The sequence below is a fragment of the Tauraco erythrolophus genome, chromosome 11 (genome assembly GCF_009769465.1).
Source record: "Tauraco erythrolophus isolate bTauEry1 chromosome 11, bTauEry1.pri, whole genome shotgun sequence".
Classification (NCBI taxonomy): domain Eukaryota; kingdom Metazoa; phylum Chordata; class Aves; order Musophagiformes; family Musophagidae; genus Tauraco; species Tauraco erythrolophus.
In genome coordinates this window covers 28938046-28958827 of record NC_141475.1, presented here as the reverse complement: position 1 = coordinate 28958827, position 20782 = coordinate 28938046, and the positions used below count along the sequence as shown (strand labels likewise).

The window sequence follows — 20782 nt, the reverse complement described above, 5'->3', positions numbered from 1 at the left end:
ATCATGTTTGCACTGGGCCAGAGAGTCAGAATTTCACCACTATGCACAACATAAGACCTGGTGCTCTCGGCCAGACGGTCAATTATCTAAACGGAGTTGTAACTATTTATTAACAGATCTTCTATCCATCTTTCATTCTCAGTTTCAGGTTTCTCCGAAGTCTTTCCCCATGTGTCAGACTAGGTGATTTGTATGCACAGGCTGTGCAATGGAACAGATGGATCTGACAGCAATGGCATATCCTTCCACAAAAATGACAGGATAATAAGTGGAGATCTTGTTAAACTTGGCTACTGTTAATGGAACTGCTTGTTTACTAATATTTCACAGCAAGTCAGACTTACTGACAGCACTTTACTTGCCAGGCACTGAATGCATTGGCAGCTGCTCACTCTTAGGCTTAAAGAAAGAAAAAAGAAACACCAAGACTTCCTAGAGGTAGACTGGCTTGCCTTTTTTTTTTTCTTTTCTTTCTTTCTTTAAATATTTCAACTGTCATTGATCAGTATTTGGAATCAAATACATACAGAGAAGCAATTCAGAGCAAAATCACAAGACCAAACAATCTCTTAGAAGTGAAAAACCAGCTTAACTTTTTTTTCTTAGGAATAAAAGCATCAGCTGTTTTAGTATGCATTTGTTTGCAACAGGAGACCAGGCTTGTATTTAAAAGAGTAGCAATGCCAAGTCCAAAAGCAGAGAGATTTGGAGAGCCTGGAATCTGATAAACACCACAGCTGAAGGTGTTCCTCCCGACTTGTGCTTTCTCTGTTTGTCAGAGGAATTGTGTTCAAGGTAGTCCAAAAGGAGTCGTAAAACGCTTTGGAATAGTCTCCCTGGTCATTTACTGGAATGGCGTAAGTGAACACAAATCCTTTTGGATTCTTCAGTGGTTCTGGGTCTAGGCTGAGCCTTGCTACCCCTGCTCTGTTATTGCTCCTGTAAGCACATCCCAGCCTCTCCCTTCCTCTAGACCCACCGCTCAAGTCGTCATCGTCACGCACACACAATGCAGGTGTAAGAACAGTCACTTATCTGAACGGAGCAGAGCTGTGCCTGCAAACCAGAAAATTTCCTTTGCAATTTAATGAGATACTGGAGTATTAGAAGGATATTGAGACAACATATTGCCACAAAAGAATAAAGATGAGGATGTAATCTGTTCTCTGGCACTCTGTGCCAAGTGCTGCAGCAGGTAACTCTTGCCCTTAGAGTTTCAATTCCAGCTTTGGAAGGTCGGTTCACATTCAGAGGAAGGCATAAAGGCTTTAATGGACTTACACACGGAGTAATCCTGCTTAGTTCAGTGTAGTGTGATAAAAATATCAAGTGTGCTTTCTGTTAGGATTATTTTTTTTTTACATCTAAGTACCAGTCTGCTGTACTCTTGTCATGATAAAAACCCGTTCCTCTAAATCAATGTGCATCTTAAAAAGTATAGGCAAGAAGCAAACTTCCTTCTGTTCCTTCCTTCTTCCTTCAAGAAGCAAACATCCTGAGAGCACAGGAAAATACAGATAAGCTCCCCCAAGCCTTTCCACACTGGTCCATCTCTGGAAACGGTAAAATTCCGAAACATAGGGCCTGCATTTCGGGGACCTCACAGTGAACATGGGCGAGTCAGGGCCAAGCTGGCATCAGAGAGCAGAGCCGGAAAGATCTGCCTCCTCCTCACTGGGGTCCAGCTCTGGGAAAAAGAGATTCATGTCTTCTAACAAACTTGCTCTCCATGCTTTTCAGAAACAAAGAAATCTTCCCCCACCTCCCTCACATCCGTTGTGTCTTCCCCGTTGCCCACAGAGGCTAACCTGGCTCTCCAGTACTTGTGTCATTTCTACTGGACTAGTTGGACTCTGCATCCGGAGTGTTTTGGCACACGCACAGGGGAAGGAGCACCTTTTGAGTGCCTAGAGATCACCCAGCACGCAGAGACTTCTCCAAAGACACTGCTTAATTACAAATCATTAGACGGGTAACGAGACTGTAGCATCTCAACAACAGTTTTCTTGCCACTATCACATCCCTCTCCTTTACTTTATAGGGATAATTACCTAAAACTGTCTTTCTGGAAATCCCTTTTTCAGGCCTTACCTTCCAGCATAGCCTGCTTTGGTAAGAACCAGCCCTGACCTCACGGGAGTTCAGCAGCAAGCACGCATCGTCCTCCCTCTCCCCCTTCAGCAATACCAGGAGCAGAAATTCATGCCATTCAGAATTTCTAGGATACTAGTTTGTATTACCAACAAACCGACCACATACCACTGCACTTCCTTTGGTACCTTGGCTTTGGAAGGCAAAAAGACAGGATTTGCCTGGTCCCATTCATGCTGCATAGGTGATCAGACACATTCCTTTTACTAAACGAAAGGACAGTGTCATTTTATTCAGCTGACAAGAACAAACACCTCCTGCTGCCCCCTTCTACAGCCACAAGGGAGGAAGAGAGATTGTTGGAGACCCCACCAACACCTATCCAGAATACCACGAGGAACCTTGGAGGCTGACAGAGCATGGGGTTGCCAGTCTGATAAGAAACCAATCCCCTTGACAAAGGATTTTTCTATACACGCAGCTCCTAAGCTACTGGACTACTCAAAATTACATAGCAAAGTTTTGTTTGGCAGAAACTATAAATCTTCCTAGAAAGTATATCCCTTCAGCAACTGCAGCCTCTGGACTGAATGCTGAGCCTGGTGAGGCTTTAATAGATCAGAAACCCAGAACTGCCATGCTTACAGCATTGTTTTCTACAAGTCATACCAGCACTTTCTCCACAATTCTTTCACTTTAAAATAAAGGAAAAGATATTTTATGTGTATGACTAACGACTAAGAATTTGGGGCTAATTTATACTGTTAGCTCAAGCAAAATACATAAAGTTATTCTTTGTTTAAAGCTTCGCCCTCAGAAGCAGAAGCCGGCTGTTGCTTTATTTATTCATCCTGCTAAGCATTTAGCATCTCTAAGTGCAACAGAAGGTGCTGCCAAAACTATGGAAGAGAGAGAAACCATCTTGTTTGGCACTGGACTGAATCCCTCTGCACGATTCCTAGCAAAGACCTACAGCAGAGAAGGGCTTGCATCCTACTGAACTTGAATTACTGGCAAAAGAAACACACGCTTTCACATCTTTTGAGTAAAAAAGAAGAAATGCTTTTCCAACAAGGAACTAAAAGGAACAATTTACTGGACATGTGTGCTCAGGCCTTTTCCCTTCACTCCTGCTGCCAAGTCTAGCAGTATTCCTGCTGCAAAGCTGGCTCAGTACCGTGCTTGGCACAGAGAGACTGAGCATAGAGACTAGAAGCAAAGGAGACTGCTGAGGATTTATCTTTCAAATTAAAAGTTATATTAATGAGTAAATCTTTTTTTATCTCACAAAAGCACCTATTGGCTTCAGGGAAATCATAGAATCACAGAATGGTTTGGGTTGGAAGGGACCTTAGAGACCATCCAGTTCCAACCCCCCTGCCACGGGCAGGGACACCCTCCACTACACCATGTTGCCCAGAGCCCCATCCAACCTGGCCTGGAACACTGCCAGGGATGGGACAGCCACAGCTCCTCTGGGCAAAATCCAAAAGATGAATTCCTCCACAACTGTCTCTCACGCTGTTGTGGATGGGGAAGGATCCCACTGCAACAAAGGTCTCGTGGCTCCTGTGTTCCCACAACTCAAACATGGGGCAAATCAATGCCGCGGTTTCAACTCTCAATCGTCTGCCTCTGCTTACGTGGCCCTGGGACATTTTTGTCTTTGTTCCCTTCACCCCTGGAAGGTCACTGGCAGCCTTATCCCAAACTGCTCTCAGATTTGCTTTTTTATTCGATTAGCAGACTCCCTGCGTGTGCTTCAACCTTTCTAGTTGAAGATAAGATCTCTGGAGAACAGCAGAGGCTTTCTGGTGGCATTACATTTCTCCATCCAGTAAGTTAACACACCAACAGTTTCTCCCTGCTCATGCTTCACAGACACCCTCAAACACTGTGCAGTCGGGGGGTGTGTGCGCAGGACAGGAGCCAGCACTGCGACCACCAGCTCTGCACTCACTCCAGCTCCAGAAAGCTAATGAGTCTCCAATTAAATAGAACCACCTTACGTGCCCTGCGCATCCAGCCGGAGACTGGAGTCTCCTGCAGAAGGCAATATGCCCTCAAGTGGGCTGAACCTTTGCCCACTGACTACAGGGATCAAACCAGAAAATCATAGTGATTATTGTCCAGGATTAGGGATGCAGCTGACTAATGTGAAAGCCTCATTTTATGCAAATGCCATGCATAACTAGCCTCTTACTCAAGCTACAGGAAAAAAGCAGGAGCGCAGGTCAATATAGCTACTATTTATTTAAATGAATTCAAAACAGCACATGTGCCCTCACCCTTCAGGTGATTAGGCATATATTTTAAATATTTAATATCCAAGTCCCACGACAACATAAACAGAAGGGTATTAATTACCATCTTACTCAGCACCACCTCTATTTGAAGATCAGATATGGAAAAGTACAAGAAACTTCAAACATGTTTTAAATCAGACTTCCATCCCCAGCGTTATCCTTTCAAACATCTGTAAATGGACTGACTCTGGGTAAGTAGTGACGAAACGCACTCCCAACCCAGCATACACCTGGGAAAGCCCATCACCTTCAGCAGTTACACCCTGGATCTGCACTGACTTAGGAATCCAACACTTGATTGTATTCCCTTGTTCTGCTGAACTCTGCCCTGCAAGAGGATGCACTCGCATGCAACTAAATTTTCATTTTACTGAAGAAAATATTAGCAGTCCTGAAAATAAAAAGTCAAATTAAGGCGAACTGCAGACACACTGCAACTCTCTGTATTCCATTTTCTCAGCAGTGTTAGCTTTCAGCAGAACCGCTCCACTGAATGTAAAAGTGTCACTTTAGACTAATAAATCTTTGAAATAAGATTTTGGCTGTAAATGTTTACCATGTGAAGCACTACATTAGAAGAAAGAATCCACTCTAAAAAGCCTGTGAGTCAAATGCGCGTTGAAAACTAAGCATGAATTAATCATCTGCTTCAAGACATCTGTTGCCCTTAAAAACGTGCTGCTTTAAGACTATTATTCCTTAAAAGGGGATCACATAAATACCGTCTGACTTTACCGACAAACCGAAGTCTAGATCCAGATGCACTTAAATTAACCATCCAACTAATGCCATTCCAGAACACTGGATGAATCAGGAACAGCTGAGCTCCAGGGAAGTCCCTGCCACACAAAGGCGACGGAGCTGATCTAATTCAGTGCTTTATCTCTAGCACTGCTCATAACCAGGAAACCATCCGGAGTCCCATGCCATGCTGCAGGAATGTTTTGTCCCAGCTGGAGGCATTTCCTCCTGAAGCTGCCTGCTCTCTTGCACCACTGCACAGTGCAAGTGGGAACCAGTGAGGTGCCCTTGACCGTCGGTGGGGCAGCCTGTGGGAAGCGTGTCACACCGCTCAGGGGGCACAGAGATGGTCCAGACCCCCGCCTTGACCTAGACCCAAAGCTTTGGGCTGTTAGACACCAGAGCTGCCTCTCATGGTGTCATTTTGTCCACAGCCCTGTTCCCTGCACACCGGGACTAGATCTCACTGTTCTGAATAGGAAGGAACTATTTCCATGTCATTGTAAAGTCTGAAACAGAAGTTCACATTGCTTTTAAATGCACCCACCAGGAAAAGCAGGATTTATCTTTATTTGCAAGTACTCAGCAAAGCACCTTGTAAAAATTTAGACAATTCAGAATCTCAGACTTCCTTAGGATCATTTTCACCACTCCTTACTCCTGTGCCTTCGCCTTACGCACTTACATGCAAACCAAAGCAGCAAAGGCAGATGTTAAACCAACGTAACTCCACTTGCAGAAGAGGCTGACCGTACTCCTCGGGCTGGAGCTGGAGCCTGGAAACACAGTTAGGACTACAGCAGTGAGTGAGTTAAGTCACACATAAAGACAAGTCTCTGCTGCAAAGGGTTTACATATTCAAAAACCAACTGTTCCATAAGCAAAGGACTAATAAAGCCAGTGCAACAGCTACAGCCGCTTTCCCTCTCCTCCCTTCCCAGACCCCTTCTTACACGTACAAATACCCAGTTGCATGTTTGGAACAGACAGCAAGAGAAGGTGAGGTAACCAGCTGTAAGATGTACCTGCACTGTGAATTCACCTGCATGGTCCACAGCTACATTACATCCTAAATTCATGTACTAAAGAACACATTTCAACTTCCCTGGCTTTTCAGACATACATCAACAAAACTATTCCATGCTCAACTAGGCCAGTGCAGGCACTGCCCATCGTCATTCACTTCTGTCTCAATCAACATGGGACTTTAAAAGATAATCTCTGATAGGAATTCAATTTATTTCTCCTTCTGCATGTCTGAGCAGATCTGTAATCAGCATAATCACTTTGCCACACTGTCTCATGCACATGGACTGAGGGTCTGGGACATTGTTTTCCCTTTTGCAAATAGGAACTTCATCAAAATCTTCTCAAAACAAATCCAAATGAGCATCAGTCCAAGAATAAAACAGACTCAACATCTTTCTGGGGGAAATGTTGGCTGTTCTTTCTATAGCTTTCATTTAGTTTTTTTTTTTCAAATGAAATGTTTTATTCTTTTACAACTTAATCAATAGGAAATTAATGACGAAAGCCCTCTGACCAAAACATTTTAGTATACAAAATATGTCCCTCACTAGGAGAATTTATGATCCTGTAAGCAGTAGAATTTGCATAGATGCCTCTGCAGAGCGAGATCAGAAAGAGACACTCAGGGTGTGCTTTTGGAAAACGTGAAGCAGGTACCTCAGCCCAGGGACCTCACCCACCCGTTGAGCCCCCGTGCGCCTCGAGCTGGGCTGTGGCACGCAGCAGAGCCCGGGACATAAGGGTACCTCCCCCCAGCTGCTGGTGTGCCCCTGCCCGCCCCACTTACCCCTCCGCAGCCCACGGGCACACTCCGGGAAGCGGGTCCCAGCAAAACCCTCAGTGCCCTGTGGCACCAGCTCTCAGCACACACGGCGATGGGCACGTGCAGAAAGAGGCACGCTAACGACTGGTCACCCTTCTGCCAGGGGGGAGCAACGAAACAAGTCCTGGCCTCGTTAGCATCACACATCACCTCACCCTGTCCCCTCACAGCAGGAAACCTCACAAGAGCTGCAGTGAAGAAAAACTGAGGGTTTGTTGGGGGTTTTGGGGGGTTTTTTGAGCTATCTTGGAAAAGCTGAGGCTCCTCTGGACAGTAGCAACCTCACCTTGAGCACTGGGCAGCGTTGCCATCCTCTCACAGCTGTACAGGTGGACTTCACAGAATTCAAACGTTACTCCTGAACGATGAACGTGATTCACCACCTCATCCGATCAACCACATCCGTCACGTCGTACCACCTCAGCACTGCTGAAACGCAACGTGACGGCCAAACCAAAACAAATCCTTTCAAAAACACTGTTTAACATATTTACTTCTGTTTTTCACACGTTCTAATGCCCAAAGTGAATCCCTTCCCCATCCCATTGCCCACACACAAGTCACTCCTCTGGCTACTGCTTCACCTCTAGTTTGATACCTCAGTGGTGAATCTGGCTGGCAATAAACACCTCAGCCTGTTGGGATGGACAGAAGAAAGAGAAAAACTTCCTAGCAGATCTTTTCACCTCTTTGCAGTGCATTTCTATCAGAACATGGGCTCCTCTCCCAAGAGTGAAGAATGTGAAATTGGATCCCTAACACAAGGAGCGTTTTGTACTGCTCTTAAAAGCAGGGACAGGAGATATTCCTGTAGACAATCACGTGAAGGTAACTAGATACTCTTTTTACTTTTGAATTAAAAAAATATAATTTCTTAAAAGTAATGTTCCAATCTCATTTTTGCTGCTATTAACTGTTCTCTGCAGATTCTTGAACAGATTACTTTATGCATTCTTTCATAAACTAGAAAAGTAATTTAGGCCTGCTAACCCAGGGTGTGAACCACTAGCCTTTACTGGGGGAAAATAATTACTTATTCCTCTCCTCTGATTTTTACTGCTAGGCAATAAACATATGCACTAGATGAGAAACGGCAAGAACACTGTCAGCTTCCATAATGTATCCTTGCTTTTGAAAACACTTGGCAAGACATACTAGAATAGTACAGATCCTTAGCGAAGAAAAATTGTTTCTTCCAGCTAATTTATACCTACATGATATAGGTGTAGTTTATCCTTCCTTTAGGATGGAAGACAGCTTGAAAAGGAAGTTTTAGAGGAAAATAATCCATTTTCAATTGCTATTGAAGATACAGGAAACAAAATACTACAGAAGTTAGGAATCTATTAAACAGCTTTTCTTTTTCTTTCAAAAGAAACAATTTGAACTGAATAATACCTTTGTTCAGTTTTGTGTTCTGTTACTTCATGAATGAGCTTCTGAAATAAGAGTATGAAGTAATCAAGAGAGTCATCATTTGCATCATCCTTGATGCACTGGCTTTGGATTTTCATAAAGGTCATTCACTCTTTTGCAAAAGAGACAAATATCACCCCTTTCAGCAAATGCATAATCCTAACCCAGGCAGTGCCCATTAGCCATTCATGCCATTTATTTATAGCTCCTTCCTTCACTCTGCAAAAGGAATCTTGGCCCTGGCCATTTGCTTGATTGTTTAGGAACAGACATACATAAAAGCTTGTCATTATTTGTAAGATTTCCCAGCAATCAATGGCTCTGTTCAGAACTAGGGAAAATGACAGAAAAAGGAGCAAATGAAAACATATTCAAATGCATCCAAGAGTTTAAAAATAACTGGCTGATGGAGATGTCCCAATATTTAATTTCTGAATTTTCAACTGTTCAGAAAGTGGCACAGGGCTGAAAATAATATGTACCAATATTTAAAAGAGTAAATGCAACACGAGAACTCTTGCGTAAGGGCCTGATACAAAAAGTGGGCAAAGTAATGGAAGTAACTTTTAAAAAAAATTAAGGAAATACTTATTTAGAAAGAGTTAAAGGAGGATAATGTATTTAATACTAAGCAAAATGGGATTAAGGAAACTAGATTTACTGGACATGTTAGTTCTCATAACAGTTCAGTCCATACAGGTAAGAGTGATGATGATATATGTTTAGTCTTCCATCCAATCAGATGCTTCATGATATTTTCATCACGAGACTTGAGTGATACATGATCATGACGACACTTGCTAGAAGGGCACAAAGCTGGTTAACAGGCAGATCTCCAAACGGAGCTACAGATGGAATCAGTGGTGAACAGGATCGTTTGCATCCGAGTCCTGTAAGACCTAGACATTGGCCCTGTGCTGTATCAGTGACCTGAAAAAAAATGTGTTAAATTGGTAATGATTGAGCTTTGCGGAAGACACAAAAATTTGAGGAATGCAAAATAATAAACAGCACATTTCTGAGCTAGACAGCAAGGTAAGATGGTAGCAAGGAAAAATACACATCTCAATGAATCTCAGAAGGAGAAAAATGCAAATTATATTTACAGAAGTAGAACTCCATCCTCTAAAGAATTAAAAAATAGTTGGGAGATATGATAGATACCCACTGAACAGATGCTTCAACTGCAATATTGCAGCCAAACAGATTAAATGCCCTCACATTATAAATATAAACACAATCTGGCACAAATCATGTTATCTCCATGTTTTCCACTGACATAACTGCCCCTAACATGCTGCAACTGGTTCTGGTGCCTACAGTTCTTGAACAGTGCTGAAAACTTTATAACTTTCACAGGAGATCTCCAGGAACGAATGAAATATTTTAAAAAGAGAGATTTCAGGGGTTTGATCTACGTAGGATGTCAAAGAGAAGGCTGTGACTTCATGTTTATGAGAAACTTGTGTGGTAAGAGACCTGTCAACTGAGCAGTCAGATAAAACAATTTCATGCTGGAAAGTGAAGCTAGACAAACATCAACCAGAAATGTTTGTTTTTAAGAACCGAGAGTAATCAGCATCACAATAAATTGAAGTTTGCAACAGATTTTGTACCAAAAGCACGTTCACTAGATGGATTTTTGAAAAGCTGCAGCCTTGCTCATACACAGTTGAATTAATTTTGGGGAAGGACTGAAAATGAATGGCCTTACGAATGTCTGAATTGCAGATTGCTGGTCTGTTCTAGCCATATATCTGAAAATCCTGGCTCTGTACAATGCTTCTTGTAATCTATGTACCAGATGCTCACAGAGGTTTAAAGATCGAGTTCAGAAAGTTTAGATTTCTTGATACAGTGTCCCTTCGCTTTGTTATCCAATACACAAGGCTACTGAAGCAAGCATTCCCAGTTTTCCAAAACTGTCCCATTCCTACTGTTACTCAGCATCACGTTTTAGCATCGCTGTGTAAAGCCTGCTACCTCCAGGTTCCACTTCCTCCAACACTGCAATCGTTTCTGCAGCACAAATTCACAATGAGACAAACCGCCTTCTACAATTCCGAGACCATCACCACATTAGACCATGACTATGTCACATCACACCAGTCTTGGACTCATAATACCCACCAGTGATATCACATCATCCTCCAGATATGGGAGGACCAACAGCTTTCAGATGTGCCAGGCCATATTTATGGTGGAACATCACCACTGGAGAGGCTGGATTGGCAGCATGCTTCCAGGCTCATAGAAGCATTCCAGAGATGCTGCCTGTTTCCTTCTGGAAATGGGCAGCTACAGATTTAGGCTGATCCCCAGACTGCCATGCACCACTCAGCAAGCCCAGCCTCCGCACCAGCTAGCCCAGCCTCCGCACCAGCAAGCCCAGCCACTCTCGCAAGCTGCTTTCTGGTGCACACACAGCAGCATCAGAGATTTCCAGAGGCATGCATGGACCAAATATGCCATATTTTCAAGTTTATGCCAAATATCAGAATTTCAGGAAAAAGCAGGTGGTTATTAATCAACACACATTGCTTTAACATGCCAAAAAGCTAATAAGGCAAATTTATCCCAAGTATGGCTCCTCGATCAGAACTTTTAGTTACACCAGAGATGTTTTTGGCCCAGCACTTAGAAATGAGCCACTGCCTGCAACAGGCTGGTATTATACACTGATTACAGTTCTCATCACCATAGGAAAGTACTTTTGTTTATATCCCTTCCATTCCAGGAAGGAAACCAAAGCTCACTAAATTAAACTAAAACCTGAAGATGTAACAGAATTCTTGAATAGAGAGAAAATGGGTTGGAAGTGAGAACATAACCTGGTACAGAATGCAGTAAATCTTTAAAATCATGGTTTTACCCCAAGTGACTTCACTGGAGAGTGACGTGTGCCCATCTCCAACTCTTCTTAACCTCCCACCTAGCACGCAAAAAGTACTACAGTTTACTAAATGAATAGTCTTTAACTTTGTTCCATCTTTTGTCCTTATCCTACATTTCTACTATTTGTAAGTTCCAGACTCAGAAGCAATACAGACAGTTTTAAGCAAACGATAAATTGTTTATACACGCTCTTATCTGAAAAAGAAACAGAAATTGAACTTGAGGTCAATCTGCTTATAGAACGGTTCCTAATTCTGTGAAGACCTTAACCAGACACTTAACAGTGAGCACAGGAATAGCCCCAGTGGCTTTGGGGACCAGACAAACTTTCTGACCTGGTGTACAAAGAGCAACAGGACTGCACTGGACTGGGCCCTGCGCCAGCTGGCAGGAAAACTGAAGGCAGGTCAGTCCCGGGGAGTGTTCTTCACCTGCCTATTCTGCAAGGGTAGTATGGACTCTGCTCCTCTGGGTCTCAAGTTCTTCCTTCCAAAGTCTGAATGCTCTCCATTTCTAGTAAATTAAGAGAGAGATGGTCAAATGGTTACCTTGTAAAGACACCTCGTGCACTTGCTTTAATATAAAATATTAAATTTAATCCAAATGTGCAAAATCATACCATTGACTTTTCAGTACTTTGTATTTCCTACTAATCTTCTTTTCTTTTATAATTATGAACATAAAAGCAAGAGAACATCTCTGATTTTGGCTTAGTCCCCTCCCCAATTCAAACATTTTATACAGAACGCTTATTTCCAAAATTCAAAATTCCGTGCAGATATGTAACACACAGGTATCTTCATGCTCCAATACTCACCACTTGTGATTTCACGCGTTCTTCATGCACTGAAGACACACTTTTAAGGACCAAATCAATTTCTGAATACAACCCATTGAAATTGAAGTTCTGCAGACTGAAAACATCTCTCTTATAATATCACCTTTGCAAACAGACATAAAAATTCTTTCTTATCAGTTCTCCATGTCCACTAAACTACCCCACAGATTACTCAAGAACAGAAATTAATGGCAGTTGACATAAGTACTCTTCGCCTTCTCACCTACACTAGATCACAACGAGACCTCTCAACATCTTGAATACTCTGACTCAAGTTCTTCAAGGCTCAAAGTATTCCGACACTGAGAAGTCAGAAGGTTTTGGCACACCTCAATGCTACACCACCAAAAAGACACTTGTGCAAGCAAAATATAATTTGAATTTCAGTGAGACAGAAAAACAACACTAATCCCAGTGAGACAGGAAAAACTGCTGAGCCAGATCTTCCTTTGGCTTGAGTCTACACTACAGAAATCCTACCCTGTTTCACTATTCGAATTTCACTTTCACACAAAGAAGCGTCCCCATCTGAATTACCTTCTAAAATTAAGAGGAAAGTATAAGACATTAAGTCATGACAGATCACTCTAATAAACTATTCTGACCTCCTGCACACACCATAATTTTTTTTCAAATTAATTCCAACTAAAGCTAGAAACAATCTTCAAGTCAAGATTAGTTGATCGCCTCCTGCAATAGAGATCATCTAATTTGCATAACTACAAGGCACTTTTAACAGCAGCTATTTCTAAAGCATGTACAGGTTCTACTAATACAAATAAACGAACGTATCTGGATACAGTGTGTGAGCATCTGTGGCACGCAGCACGCAGTGGAGCAAATCACAGCCTGTACACATCCACTTTCTCACTTGGAAACAGTCTCTATCACAGCAGACAAGCTACAGGCAAGTCAAAAGTTGAAACCATCTCTGTCTCTCAGGAACCAGAGGCCCAAGTTCCGACACTCCAAGGCACAGAGCTTCTGAACTTCCCTGAAGTTAGAGGTGGCTTCAACTGCACCTTCCAAATTGTGTCACAAGCACCGAGACAGAAATTCAGGTCCAAAGCTTAAGGGATTCATCCAGTATCTGGTTCTGCTCCTCCATGGAAAAATGCTTTATATTTAGAAATACCCTGTTCTCTCCCAAGTGATGGAAACAACGGCCAGTTGCATCTGTTAGATCCTTAACGGAACAAAATAGGAACGTGCAGGCAGTTAGACATACCCAAACATCACTTCCTATCCAGAAAAGAGAAAGAGCTCAGCTGCACTAAGAACCATTACCACCATGCGAAATGACGGAATTTTTTCACTTTCTGAAGCCTTACTGCAAGCTCACGACACGACAGATGTTTGCCATCACTAACTACAGTTAGCTTAAGTGTAATTGTATTTGCTACAGTTTCAGTAAACATGTCACCAGGTGCTTAAAAATCTATTTTAATGATGTTTTCAAGAATAATAATACTCTGCATTACAAAAGAAAGAGGTAAAAGGTATGTCTTTTACATATACGAAAGAACTTACAGCAAAGGCAAAGAATATCTTCAAACCAAAATAAAGCTATGTTGTTCCCTACAGGGAAGCTTCAGGTGTTGGAAATCACTCACTCAATTCAATTTCAGCATTCATAGAAGAAGCTGGAGATGGATAGTCAAAAAAATTACTCTACCACGTCAGCTTTAAATATTCCACTGACTGTCAACAATTTAGCAATAAAATTACGAATACGCAGAAAACAGATCTGCTACTGTACTGAAGCTACGCACACAATCAATAGCAAAAATACATAATAAAATATGCAGAATTTGTGTTTTCCATTCGTAACTGCAGAATTACTCCCACATTCCACTCTGTCCTGAAACGAGCACTCGACACGGTGACCGACAAGGAAGACAACTGTTATCACACTTCACAGAGCGGGCAGAAGACAAACTCCCACGTTACTCACAAATTTGGACTTACCCTAATTCTACAATTGGTTTGTTGTAGAATCATAGTTCATACACGGAAACATGTAAAATTAACATTAACAATTAAGAACAAGTCAGAGTGAAAAGAGTGAAGGGTCCCATTCTGAGACCGCTGCTTGTTGGGCAGAACAAGTCCTAGTTCAGCAGCCCAACCCCAAGGACGTCACCAATAACAGAAAGCACTCTGCTTAGTAGAATTTGCACAAAAGGTCAAAAGTGATCACTAAAAATGTTTTTTGCAAACAGCAGGACAGGACATCAGGAAAACAGAACACTATTGCAGTCATTGCAACGTGAGGCTTTTGAGCACGGACGTGCTCGACTTAAAGATGACACGCGTTACAAATACGAAATGCTACAAGGCTTACTGCATGCAGTCTCCAGACTACTCCACGATTTCTAAATCAAGGTAGTACATATGTAAGGATGGAGCATGGTTTCTATTTACAGGAGCTTTGACAGGAAAGGGCACATTGAATCATGACTGAATCACTAGTATGAAATTGCATTTCTAAATAATTTAAACCCTCAAAAAAGTAGTTCTCGCTAAAAATCCTTCATTTCAATGAAATAGTTTGTAAACATTGAAGAGGTACATTTATACAACCTACAGTCTCAGCAGGAAATAAATTTCAGGCTTATCATCACTGTTGGGTTCCAGCTGCAGGACGGAATCATGCGCACACAACTGGTCGCTACAGCCGTAGTGCAAGGCAGCGCACGCGCCCTCCGGCACTCCTCGGCCCTCCGCGCCCTGCCCAGGGAAGCCGTTCAGGTACCTGGCTATGTAGGAGCCTGTGGAATGCCTGTTGACAACATGGGGAGACGCCGAAGGCTTATTCCGAAGGACAACCCCCGCTATGCTACTGGCGTTAGGTTTTTGCTTGCTGGCAGCCTCCTGCCTCTCCTTGGCACGGCTGGCTATGTTCCGCACTCTGCTCTGGCTCCTGGATGAGAGTTTTCTGACCAGTGCCTTTGGGCAGTCCTCATCGATCTGCCTGGAGTACAGAGCTGGACAGCTGTCCTCCTGATCCAGGGACACCAGCTTCCTCAGCTGCTCTGTCAGAGCATCCGTAGAATGTGGTCTCATGTTCTTCATAGCAGCAAGTTTCTTGTCTCTCATGCCTGATGAGATAAAGCTCCTACTTATGTACTGATACTTACTTTCAAAATTGCAGGAAATATCCTCTGACGTCAAGTCACCGAGACTCTTGGATTTGCAAGGGCTGGTCTGTTTGATGGCCGAAGGAGATGGGAAAGCCAAAGCGTTTTTGAGCACCGGCGAGCGTATGTTGAGCTGGGACCTCTCGGAGGTACACATGACGTTTTTCTGCTTATCCGAACGATGATGATATAAAAAGCCAACATTTCCATACATCGGAAAAGGGAGCTGACCCCCTGCAGTCCTGAAGTTATCTGAGCATTCCAGGGCAGGAGCACGGAGCTCAACAGTTGCGCTATTCCCAGAGGTCCTCTCACCACCATGCCCAGCATCCTGCTTCTGCCTCAGTTTCAGAGGGGAAGCCAGCTGGCTCATGTCTTCCCTTTTGTACTCACACGCAGTTACCAAGAGATCTTGAGAATCCCCATCTACTTCTACAAGACTGCTGCTTTCTGAATTTTCCCCAGTGGGAGGGTCAACAAGTGTCTCCTCAAACACGAGGCTACCGGAAGCCAAAGAACTGGCAGACTCAGCGGCTTCCCAGCTTGTTCCACATTTTCTTTGGGGACGTGCATTCAGTGGAGAGAGAGGTGAAGGACAAGGACAGCTAGGCGAGTTATTTTCTACACTGTTTAACTTCTTCTTGCAAAATAACTCACTGTGGGTCTTGCATTCAGAAGCTGGTGTAAGCGTCGCCTCGTGGATGATGGTGTACACAGAATACTCTGCAGTCTCAGGGCTGGAGAACACGGTAGTATCCGGCGTGGAGAACAAAGGCAATCTGATGGATTTTGTGGGAGTGAAGCTGTGCTTGCAGGGACTGTTAACACCCGCAGGGAGCATGTGTGGGTGTGTAGCCGTCAAGGTCTGGCTGCTGGTGCCATGGAGGCTCGAGACCACAGTGAGATTAGTGTGGTCACCCGTGACATCGAGCTGTCCGATCAGAGCTGAGACAGCGCTATCCATCTCGCTCTCATTCCCTAAAGAAACTTCCTCTATAAGGCGAGAAATGTCACTGTCTTGCATAGTTAAAGCGGAGCGCGAATCAGGAACAGGAGAGCAAACGGTAGAAGAAATACTTGTCAACGAAAGAGGTGCTGCAGTGCTTTTCTTGATGTCATATTGGTGATTTTCCATCTCTACTTTTTGAGAAAGGGAATTCCCCACAAGAGTTACTTTCTCATCCTTAGACCCTTCTGTGTCATCTTCCTTTTTATTGTCTGCACAGTTCTCGTCATGTGTTTTCTCTGCGGAAAGTTCGAAACCAGAGTCCTGCATTAGAGAAAGAGTTCCATCAGAAAGATTATTTTGCTGATGGCCTATGAGGTGATTTGTTTCAGCTACACCACTTGCAAAAACTAAATTTTCAGGTTGCTCCTGTAGAGGTGGTACCAAAGAGTCAACTGTAGTCTCCTTCTGGTCATCCTCCTTCTTAAATTGAGATGATAAATTTGAAGTATTTGCTGTTTTCTCAGAACATGGAACAACAGACTCTTTCGACTTTGTTTTCTTCTCACTTGTATTGTCATCGCTGTCGGCTAAATTAAATAAGAAACACATTAGGTGCATACAATATTGTGTTCTGCTTATTAACAACTACTTTGTCCTTAGACAGACAAATGGAGAACGCAAAAGTAGGTACAGTCGTGACAGAACTTAATTATGAGTTGTGCAGGTTTAGTACAAATTATCTGAGTGATATGAATAAATGGAAAAACACAACTGCAGGCATTTCATTGAAACTTCCTTTGAATGTCTATTACATCAAGCAGGTGATGTAATATTTGTTGCAAAATAATGTTAATGAGGTACCATATCATAGCTTGCACATGGTATTACCTTCAGCTGTGTTCCTATTCAGATTTGTACTATAAAGAAGCATGGCAATAAAGACAGAACAAAACAGCTCTGTTAAAAACCATAATACTTCCAAACGATGCATGCTTAAAAGAGCTGAGTAAAAAGCATCAAGCAGATGGGCTCCAGACTGTATTTTACATGTAGCTATTGTAAAATATTACAATTTACAGATTTCACTTTTGATCTTCTACCAGCATACTGCATTCAAGATGGCAAGATTTTGAATTCCATAAAAAAACCCTATACATTAGGTATTTTCTCCACCAAATCTTCTTGTCTTTATATGCCAAATCCGAGCTCTACGACTCATTCCTTTAGAGCTTTTAATTAAGCAGGGACTACAAAAGTAAGCTTGGCACAATGCATAATGTTTCTAACATTTGCTAGAAATTCAGGTGCCCTGGGAAGAAACAAGAGAAACCCTGATCAGTGACTTAACCCTCCTGGCAGAGTAAGAGCTATTTTTAATGAACATGACATTAAAAGGCTTATCTCCAAAATCTGAGAAGTTCCCCAAGCTTTCTAGTGCTCCTAGATACAGATGAAAGAGAACTACATTTCTTTGATCTGTAGATTTTTTTTTTCCTATAAAGAACAGAGGAGAAAATGGACATAATCCCAATCGAGGCAGTAGAGGTATGTTCAGCCGTGGTATTTTAGCAAGAAAGATCTCTGTTGGACAGCCACCCCTTTCCATTCTTCATGGCATCCTGCAATAACGAACTCTTCATCTGCCTAGTACCTCCCAGTCTGAAATACTGGGGCTGAACTTACATTCTGAGAACACCCAAGCCTGTTCCTGGATGTGTGCGAGGCTGTGTTGTACCTTTTCTTACCATGATTCATGGTAAGTGCTTCCACAAAAAAGGACCCAGGTTGTTTTTCTCTGTGTGCACCGTTAAGCCATGGATGGCCCTGCAGCACAGAGAAGGGAGAAGGTCCCTCGGGGACAGGAGAGGATTCCATCCGGAATTCTGCCTTCTTCGTGTCTCACTTCTTTATGTCTAAGGTGGCCAGTCCTCCTCCGTAGGGGTTACGGAGCAAGCCTTACAGAGGCTCCAACGGACAGGATCTAGTTCTCACAGTTAGAAGGGGCAGGATTTATTCCCTGTGACAGCTTTTTAGCCCATTTCACCACGGCCTGTGTTTTCTGCAGAGGTTACCTTGCTCTAAGTGAGTATCTGTGACCTCCAAAAAGCATGGAAGTTTATTCTAAAAGAATTCTGTGACTTTGCCTGTAGCATCTTTTGGAAGAAATATCTAAGAAATTATTACATCTGTTAGAAGAGTGGCTGAGCTATATCATCTTCACAGGCTTATCTAGAAAATGTCTCAATTTAAAATACAGCATTTCAGAGTTTGCTTCCTTTACTAGGAATCTCTTTTTTTCCTGTCTAAAGCTTCTTTTCAGAGTGGTAAGGAAAAAAAAAAGTTTGGTTTCATTTTGCTTGCTGTTTCTCTTCAGTAACTTCTTTTAGAAGGTGATGTCCAGATTATCTGCTCCTTCCAAGCCACTAACACGGGCCAGTGGAACAAAGGTGGCTCAACCACACATTCCCACCTGTGCCTGGGAGCTCTCCTGTTTTAGGGTGGCTCTTGTGGTTGCTGAAAGCTGCTCCATAGCTGAAAACATTCACAGCAGAGCAGCGTTTGTCGGCCCCTGGGCCAAGAGAGGTGCTCGGTGTGCCCTCTGCACCTTACCAAGGAGGCAGATGGTGCTCCTGGTTGCCCAGCTGAGGGGCAGCCCCATGGGCCGAAGGGCAGAAACGCTGCGCTGGCAGTTCTGAGCAGAAGCTGAGGGTTTGGTTAGCCCTGCGCTCTCCCGGGGCCAGCCTGCAGGAGTGCACACATTCTTCCCAAACCAACACAAAACTGCCCCAAAAAGCAGTGTAGATGCCCTGGACTAGGGACAAGCTCAGGGTGGAGACAGCAGGTCTAAGGAATTACACCCATTGTATTCAAAGCTTCCTAGACATTTTAAATATTCCAGTAAATCACGTATTAGGCAAGTCAAACAAACTAATTTTCCTGTAGGCACGGGAATAACTGGATTTCAAAATCAGGACTATTCATTGCTAAACACACTTACATAAAAGCTATTTTAAGAATTAAACTGTATCGTGTATCAATAACGTAAGATCAAGATTTCGTCCTAACACATGCTTTCCATATAACCTCAGCTACTTAGAATCATAGAATGGTTAGGGCTGGAAGGGACCTTCAAAGGTCATCTAGTCCAACCCCCCTGCAAGGAACAGGGATATCTCCAACTAGATCAGGTTGCTCAGGGCCTCGTCCAACCTGGCCTTGAACGTCTCCACGGATGGAGCATCCACCACCTCTCTGGGCAACCTGTTCCAGTGTTCTACAACTCTCATGGTAAAAAATTTTTTCCTAATATCCAACCTGAACCTACCTCCCTCTATTTTAAAACCATTACCCCTTGTCCTATCACAACAGGCCCTCCTGAACAGCCTCTCCCCATCTTTCCTGTAGGCCCCCTTGATTTGATTAATTTATTAATCAAAATACTTATTAATCAAATTTACTTAATTTGATTAATTTAGGAGGAGAACATAAAGACTGATGGATATAAAGTCTGACCTACTTTTACCCTTTTACACCTATTTGAAAGCCTGCATTAGCCTTTACACATGCTATTCCCCGAAAACATACGCTGCATGCTGTTCTTCCTCCTTGAAAATGGCGAGAGAAAACTCACCATGCCAGCAGCTCTGTTTTCAAAGGTGACCTGACAGCAGCAAACCAGAAATTGATGAAGCGTAATTGAAGACTGGTTCTTAAATTACGAAAAGAAATTTGGCAAGTGTCCTTTTAAGAGCACTTCAAGAAATTATTGTAATTCATTTGCCTAATTTGGAGAGCAGACAGCTTTCCAGGGTGTCACTTATCAGAGAGTTTAAGGAGTTGTTAAAATACCACAATCTTAAGCATGTGTAATTTTGCCCAGTAACTCTTATTTGAGCTGAATAAAATGACTTGCATAGGGACTGCGGAACTACACCTTTTAATAGACTATTTGAACTTACTACATCAAAAGGAATTTTGGAAGCATCTTACCAGATGCGTTTGCTTTTCCTTTAGTGTCTTGGGCAGTTTCATCTTCTGAGCATGGCATTCCTACAAGAAGATATTTGTCCACGGGCATAGAAGCAGGACGTGCTTGCAAACTCCGGCTTGTACGCCTTATAACTCCTTCTTTGTCCTTCAGGTCTGTTGGTTCAGATGCACTGTCTTTAATTTCAGCAGCTTCCAGAAAACCCATCTTACTTTTCTTTCTGCCTTTTGCTGGTGCACTGGCCGTGCGCCGGAGAATTCGATCTCCAATCGATCGCTTCCGTACATATTGCCCACTGGTTTCAGCAGAATTGTGCTTAGGGTTCTTGTTAAACAACCCTCTGAGTCCTATCAGCTGCTTATTCTGAAAGGACAAGAATAACCACAGATTCCAGTGAGTTCAGACCGTTATACAACGAGCACAACGAAAAGGACTGCTTTCAGAGTATTTATGAACGATGAAGACAAAGTTAAAAATGCAGCAAAGCAAAAATTCACACCAAGCAATACACATCTACTCTGACCAAAGAGCTCTCAGCGTAGGTCTCCATGAATTCATGCATGTCT

At 42.9% G+C, this 20782-nt stretch overlaps 1 protein-coding gene across 5 annotated transcripts in view; it reads right to left on the bottom strand.

The window, feature by feature from the left end:
• Window positions 1-14722: 14722 nt before the first annotated feature.
• PLCH1 (phospholipase C eta 1) overlaps window positions 14723-20782 on the bottom strand; it is a 71985-nt gene continuing 65925 nt past the window's right edge. For 4 of the 5 annotated variants that reach the window (XM_086618129.1, XM_086618131.1, XM_086618133.1 and 1 more), the window contains 2 exons: window positions 20219-20579; window positions 14723-16815 (listed from right to left, as the gene is read on the bottom strand). In XM_086618129.1, coding sequence (XP_086474255.1) covers window positions 14723-16815; window positions 20219-20579 — 2454 coding nt within the window. The remainder of the gene's footprint in view (window positions 16816-20218; window positions 20580-20782) is intronic. The other variant, XM_086618132.1, reaches the window with a different exon arrangement.